At 37.6% G+C, this 7773-nt stretch overlaps 1 protein-coding gene across 1 annotated transcript in view; it reads left to right on the forward strand.

Annotated features, from left to right (window-relative positions):
* Positions 1 to 5774, forward strand: part of ALPK1 (alpha kinase 1) — a gene marked incomplete at both ends in the record, with an annotated part of 48066 nt that extends 42292 nt beyond the window's left edge. The window contains 4 exons of the mRNA XM_084251997.1: positions 426 to 579; positions 1858 to 2020; positions 3486 to 3672; positions 5575 to 5774. Of these exons, the coding sequence (XP_084108123.1) occupies positions 426 to 579; positions 1858 to 2020; positions 3486 to 3672; positions 5575 to 5774 (704 nt within the window). The remainder of the gene's footprint in view (positions 1 to 425; positions 580 to 1857; positions 2021 to 3485; positions 3673 to 5574) is intronic.
* Between the last annotated feature and the right edge of the window lie 1999 nt (positions 5775 to 7773).

Below are 7773 nucleotides of genomic sequence, written 5' to 3' on the forward strand. Positions count from 1 at the left end.
TTTAGGATGCACTAAAATATGTAATATAGGTGTTGGCAGGAACCTCTCAGGATAAATTAATTTATTTCTGTCTGTGCAACCTGTTATAAGTAGTAGCCTGTAATATATGGGCTCGATATAACAGATTTTCAAAGATGGTGTGTGGGTTTTTGCTGTTTAAAAGGCTGTTTATTTTTCACTACTTTCCTAAATGATTTTGTGAGCCAGAGGGTATTCTTCATTATATTTGTAAAGCTTTACTTTTTGTTGTGTTTCACTGACTTTTTAGCAGTATCATAGAAGAGGCTCAAATTTAAGAATATATATGAAGAAGGAAAAGATTTTAGATGAGATGGATTAAGACTTATGTTACGTCTACTTTATTCATGAATTGTAATATTCTCTCTTGACAGTAACATTCACTTTCACCTCATCCTTTTTTCCAGATGCTCTTATGTTAAAATATTCCAAGAAATCTGAGTTGTGGACAGCCCAGGAAACTATTGTATATTTGGGGGACTACCTGAATGTGAAGAAGAAAGGCAGACAAAGAAATGCTTTTTGGGTTCATCATCTTCATCAGGAAGAAATTCTGGGGAGGTATGGTTTGAAAGAGCTGAAAAATGTAAACAGAATGTACATTTTACTATTTCCACTATTTTCCCTTCTCATTCATTAATAGCAGTTACCATTGATTGAAGACCATATTATATCAGTCATGTAACTGGATGTTGGTTTCAAACTCATTGTGGAAGCATTAGTCTCTCCCCATTTAACAGATAAGAAAAATATGACCAGTCAGAGGGCCTTAATGAATATTCTCACTAAAAATAAAAGCTCTAATTTTAAGTATATGGACGAGACTGAAAAAAATGGCATGAAAATCCTCTGAGGTTCAAGCCAAGGATACAGCATATCCAGGGATACAAGTGAATACTGAACCCTTAACACACACATCTGGTGAACTACTACTTTAAGTGGACACTTTTTCTTTATAATGAATATCACCCTGGTTCAGGATGTATAGTGTTCTCCAGAAAAACAGAACAAATAGGATAGTAATCATACAAGCAGAGATTTATTATCTGGAATTGGTTCATTTGTCAATGAAATTAATCGCAGTCAGTAAGCCGGAGCTCCAGAAAGAACCCCGTATTTCAGTTCAACTCCAAGTCAGGCATGAGTAATTCTCTCACTTTTCGGGGGGGAGGGTCAGCCTGTTTGCTCTATTCAGCCCTTCAACTGATTAGATGGAACCCACCAACATCATAAGAGCCCATTTGCTTTTCTCAATGTTGATTAACATGTTCATTTTATCCAAAAACATACGCACACCACAAGAATAATGTTTGACCCAGTATCTGGGCTACCCATGACCAATCAGGAAGACACAAAATTAATTGTCACAGTCAGCTCAATAAATTGAGTTCCATTGCTCAGGTGGCCCCTGAAATATTTGTTGTTGTTGTTTTTAATTTATTTATTTATGTGTACAAGAATTGGGGTACAGGCCAGAGGTGCAGGAGGGTGACAGGAATCACCAGAGACAGAGTGGGGAGCAGAATAGGCAGATCCAATGCAATACACTGCTGAGGGGAGCAGCAGGTGAGACAGGAGAGGTCTGCTGCACCATGTGGGTAGCTCCCTGGCCAGGGATCAAACTCATGCTGATAGCTTGATGATAGCACTTTGTCTTTAACCCCTGCACCACCAGGGAGGCCCCCCATGAAATACTTGATTCATCAGGTAATTAATATTCGCTATCAAAGGCCAAGAAGAAAATATCTTTTGAGTACTTTTGAATATCTTTTGATCTCTCTCTTTCTCCATTGTAAGAATAGCTTTGCATGTATTTGTGTGGTTTTCCTCCATGTGTAGATATGTTGGGAAAGAATACAAGGAGCAGAAGGGACTCTTGCACCACTTTGCCGATGTGGAGCGCCAGATGACCGCACAGTACTATGTGACAGAATTTAACAAGAGACTTTATGAACAAAAGATTCCGACACAGATTTTCTACATCCCATCCACCATCTTGCTGGTAAGATTGAAGAAAGCAAGGGTTTGATTGAACAAGCTTGTAAATATGTATTTGGTTAGATTTCTGTGGCCAAATCCCCTCCATCTATCATCATTCTGATAAACCCCAATAAACTCAGTTACCAGATTCCTCAATCTGCTTCTCTATTTCGATAGCTGAAGAAGGTGTGATTTAGATCTTCAAAGTCACCTATGAATATCTATTGATCCTGGTATCTGGCCCAACATATTAAGTTAGCATCTTTTGTATACTTCTCTTTTGGATTCTCTATGTACATTCAGAGAGAGAGAACCCTAAAGTTCATGCCTAATGAAAATTATCCCCTTAATATGATGCATCAATCCTGTTGGCCCCCACCCTTGCAGCCAGATAATCACTAAACCATTGCTTAAACACCTTTAATGAGAACAAACTAATTGTCACCTTTTTCACCTTCAAATAATTCTAATTGTTAGGAAGTTTTTACATTTGGTCCAAATCTGTCTTTCTCCTCTTACTACCTATGGGTTACAACCCTGTCTTCTGGGAGCACTGTGACCCATCTCTCTTCACTAAGAAATTTGGTTAAATATATAAAGGCAATCCTGGGGCCTCCCTGGTGGTACAGAGGGTTAAGCATTAGCATTGTGAAGCAATCTGCAGTTACTTGCAGCACAAATTCGATCCCTAACTAGGGAGCTACCTACATGGTGCGGCAGACCTCTCCTGTCTCACCTGCTGCTCCCTTCAGCAGTGTATTTCAGTCAATACGCCTGTTCTGCTCCCCACTCCGTCTCTGGTGAATCCTCTCACCCTCTGCACCTCTGGCCTGTACCCCAGTTCTTGTATACATAAATAAATAAATCTTTTAAAAAGTATATATATAAAGGCAATCCTTCACACACACACACACACACACACTTTGTTCTTCAGTGGCTTAGACTAGGTTACTTCACCAAATATGTTGAATTCAAAGCTAATGCACACCTAAGTGGATTTTTTTAAACTTTGGCTGGAGATATTTTTACACCCATATTTTATTACTTAGAATAGCTGTCATCCATTTTGCACCTTCTTTATGTCTAGCATGAAGCCAGACATTTCACCAACATTAACTCTAACCTTTGAAACAATACAAGACAGCTCCTATATTACCAGAGTCCAGGTACCTGATATGTCCATATCCCTAGCCAGCTCCCCCTCACCCATTAAGGCCTAATCTTCGTGTCAATATTTTAACAAAATAATAATTTTAGGTTCTATTATATGCCGCATACAGTGTTACACACCTTATAAGGATTTTCTCATCGAATTCTTTGAACAGTCCTATGAGGCAACTGCTATAATACTCACTTTATGAATGAGGGAACTAAAATCTATAGAAATCACAAAGTCCTAAGTGACATAGTCTCAGTTCAAACATCTGCCTCACTGCACTGTCTACAGACTGACCTTCTGTTCTACCACCTCCCCCGTCTATTTTCAGATTTTGGAAGGCAGTACAATAAAGGGATGTATCAGTGTGGAACCTTACATACTCGGAGAATTTGTGAAGTTATCAAATAACACAAAAGTGGTAAAAACAGAATACAAAGCCACTGACTATGGCTTGGCTTACGGACATTTTTCCTATGAGTTTTCCAATCACAAAGATATTGTGGTCGATTTACAAGGTATGTGAAACGGGACATGGTTTTTCACTTTCAGTATAATTTCTATGTCAATGTGAGGTTTTGTGAGTAGCTCTACTAGTCCTGTATCTAGTAGAGTGTTTAGTGCATCAACTACTCAACTATTTGAAATTAAGTGCTTTTATTGATTTAGCAAATGATGCCTGAAAAAAAGTATCAGAAGTTTCTATAACTAACTAAGGTGTCACATAATCAGCGAGAAGATGTGACTCATAGCCTGTTGTGATTATTTCTAGAAAGAATCCAAGAGAGCTTTTTTATTCCATTCAAGTCAGTTTGAGGGATGAAACTTTGTTATCGTTGCATTTTATTTTCATGTGTCAGATCTTTCCATAATTTCCTTTCTCAAGCCACTGCCTTTATTACAAGTGTGAGATTGGGTTTTATAATTGATATCATGAACAGAAAGTGGTGTGTACTTCATTCTGACTTCTTTTAAAATCAGGATTAATGTTTTAATTCTATTTCAGTTCATCAGGCATTTTATTTGTCAGAATCATTAGCCAATATGTTATGCTTCATTTAAACGATAGGAGATTTGTTATAATTATCTCTAGTAATGATTCCAAAACCATCCTGTAAGTTCTTCTATCCCCTCTTCCACAGCGCTTACCATCCCTGTCATATTATGTAGTTCTCCTACTTACATGGTTTATTAATCTGTCCCCCTTCACAAGAATGTTAGCTCAATGAGTGCAGAGATATTTTAGGAACGTATTCAGTATTTTAGGACCCAAGTCAGTATTTTATACTGCATGTGGCTCAGTAAATATTTGTTAAATGAACAGATGATTATCTATGTTATTGAGTAAGGTACTAAGGAAACCTCTAAATTATGAAAGAAACATTCAATATTGTGATTGTAGTAATAATACTAAGTATATTCTATTGCTCTCTAATTCTTTGAAAATTGATGATCTGTGTATGTTCTAGTTGATAAATTTAATTACCTAATATTCAACTCTCCTTTTTTTGATGATTTTTTTAATTTAAATTTTATTTTTATATTCCCCATACAATTACAACCCCCTTATTTTTACCCCAAGCCTTCCTTTCCCCACCCCCCACCCCCCATAGAGTGTCTCTGGTTCATAGTTTTTTGTTGATTTTGATTTTCACTTTCTTATAGTTATTCATTTTCCTGGTCCCTTATTTAAGTTTTCTAGATTCCTGCTATGAGTGAGACCATCCGGTATTTTTCTTTTTCTTTCTGGCTTATTTCGCTGAGCATGATCCCTTCCAGCACCATCCATGTTGCTGCAAATGGCATGTGTTTATCTTTTTTGAATGCTGAGTAATATTCCATGGTATATATGTACCACATCTTCTTGACCCAGTCATCTATTTTTGGGCATTTGGGTTGTTTCCAAAGCTTAGCTATTGTAAACAGTGCTGCTATAAACATAGGGGTGCAGGTGCTCTTTGGAATTGATGTTTCTGTGTCCTTTGGGTAAATACCTAGGAGTGGAATTGCTGGATCATATGGAAGCTCTATGTTTAGTAGGTCCAGAAATCTCCACACAGCTTTCCACAGTGGTTGGACCAGTTTGCACTCCCACCAGCAGTGCAGAAGAGTTCCTTTTTCTCCACACCCTCACCAACATTGGTTGTTGCTAGTTTTTTTAATATGTGCCATTCTCACTGGTGTAAGATGGTATCTCATGGTAGTTTTGATTTGCATTTCCCTGATTACAAGTGATTCAACTCTCCTTCTTAAATCAGTAATTAGAACATGAAAGTCAAATCCCTTAGCAAAACTTAATAAAATCACAGAACAACCAGGTTTTTAACATGTCTCTTTAGGATATATACATTTTTTTTTCTGAAACAGCTCACCAACTTACACAGAGGACTAAATTCTCAGACATGTCGATTTCCTTTTAGGTTGGGTGACAAGAAACGGAAAAGGGCTCATCTACCTCACAGACCCCCAGATCCACTCTGTGGAGCAGAAAGATGTCACTACCAATTTTGGAAAGAGGGGGATTTTTTACTTCTTTAATCACCAGCATGTGGAATGTAATGAAATATGCCATCGTCTCTCTTTGACAAGACCTTCAGTTGAGAAGCTACTTAAGTTCTAGACTCTGTGGAGGTAACTTGTGCTATTTTTGATGTCTGGTTCTCTTTCCTTCCAGGGACCCAGGACTTGGCACTGCCTGGTCTTTTTGGGCTTAGATGGCACCAGGAGACTGGTTCTGGTCAGGGCTCTGTGAGTCTCTGCCACAGGTACCCAGAAAGTGTCAGGGTGCTGCTAGCTGTTATCAGCATGAGCCCTGCAGTGAGGGCTTATGGCAGACCCAAAGCAGACCAGGACAGACCATGACAGACACAAAGCACAGCTGAAAGCAAACTTCTGGCTTAAAAGCTTGAGATTTTAGAGTTTTTCTGTCACCATTCATCGAGATGGATACTATTGGTGTTGTCCTTATTGAAATAATTAACTTGGACAAAAATGATGGATAGTTACTAAAACTATTAGCAGAATAGTTAACAGGGAACTTTATAATGGAAGAGTCAGGTTAATGCTACTTAGCCCTCAATACTTTCACCCCAAAAGTGGGATAATAAATCAAGGATAAATAACATTTTAGAGACAATCAGGGATCTTTAGTGTATACTGAGTGTTAGGTAAATTTAGTGAAGCAATATCTTAAAGAAATATAAAAGGCAAAAATTAGTGGAGGAAAAAGTAAAAGAAGTTTGGCTCTTTCTGGATAATGTTGGAGCAGGGAGATGAGTACTTGGAGATTCATTGTACTAGTCTTTCCCCTTTTGTATATATTAATATAACTCCACAAAAAATGTTTTAAGTTTAAGATTATTTAACAGGGAGAATGCGAAGGAAATTCCCATGAATGGGTATTTGGAGGTGATGAAAAACATGATTTGTGTCAAACTAATCAGAAAAATATATAAGGAATAGTGTTCAACATTTTGGAATCCTGCAGAACAGCCCAGAAGAAATAAAATGTGTATTAAGTGAGAGTCTGAGAACAGTAAAAAGAGATTGATTGCTGACAGCCAGAAAAGCAGTGATTATTTGACACATTTGAATGCTGTAGACTAATTGTTAGTGAACAATGACCTATTGGCCAAATGGCCATCTGTTTTTGTTAATAAAGTTTTATTGGAACAGAGCCATAGTCATTGAGTTACGTATTGACTGTGGCTGTTTGGGGTTACATTGGTGGAACTGAGCCATTTTATCAGAGTCTGTATGTCTCCAAAGCCAAAAATATACACTCTCTGGCCCTTTAAAGAAAAGCTCTATCAATCCTTATTGTAGAAGGTGGAATCAAGAATGTAGGTAAGTCTGTGAAAAATGTGCTGATTACCAGAGGGAAGGGTGAGGAAGGTCAAGGTGGGGAGGGAAAAGGATGGGGTATTGGCACTGAAGCTTTGTTGAAGGGTGAATGAGTGTGTGCGCACAGGGAGGGTGAAGTTGTACTCCGCAAATCATACAGTTGTGTAAATGGTTAGTGAATCAGTAAGATTTGAGAAGAAAAGAAAATGTTTAAAGAATAAAGGTCAGGATCTTACATTTATGAATATGAATATCTCTACCAAAACAGAAAAGAAGGTATCAACAATAGGTGAAAAAATCAGAAATTAAGGTGCTAGAGAAGGAAGTTGATGGAAGTCATATGTCAGAACACCTTCCTCTGTGAAATCAAAAACTTGGATAGCTGCTGTGTGAGGTGAAGTTAGCAAGTCAGGGATTTGAGGAGTAAAGGGTTTGAAACAACACATATTTCAGTTTTGTAACTCAGCAAGAATAATACTGACAGGAGTTTGCAGGTAGTTACATTTTAAGAACTCTTTAAACTGTTGCTTATTTACACCAACACCCATAGATCCAAATTCTAGATTAAGGAATTAAATATTATTAGTGTTGAAGCCTCTACTAGCTCCATCCCTGCCTTCTACTTCCTTCTCTATTCCAAAAGCAATCACTGCCCGGAAATTGTTGGTTATTGTTGCCCTGGATGTCTCATACATTTATTTTTGTTTAAGTTGGTATACATTTGTATTTTATATGATGTTCATAGTATCCAGATTTTTTAAATGTTTAAGTTTTAT

The sequence above is a fragment of the Talpa europaea genome, assembly GCF_964194135.1.
Source record: "Talpa europaea genome assembly, chromosome: 13".
NCBI lineage: Eukaryota > Metazoa > Chordata > Mammalia > Eulipotyphla > Talpidae > Talpa > Talpa europaea.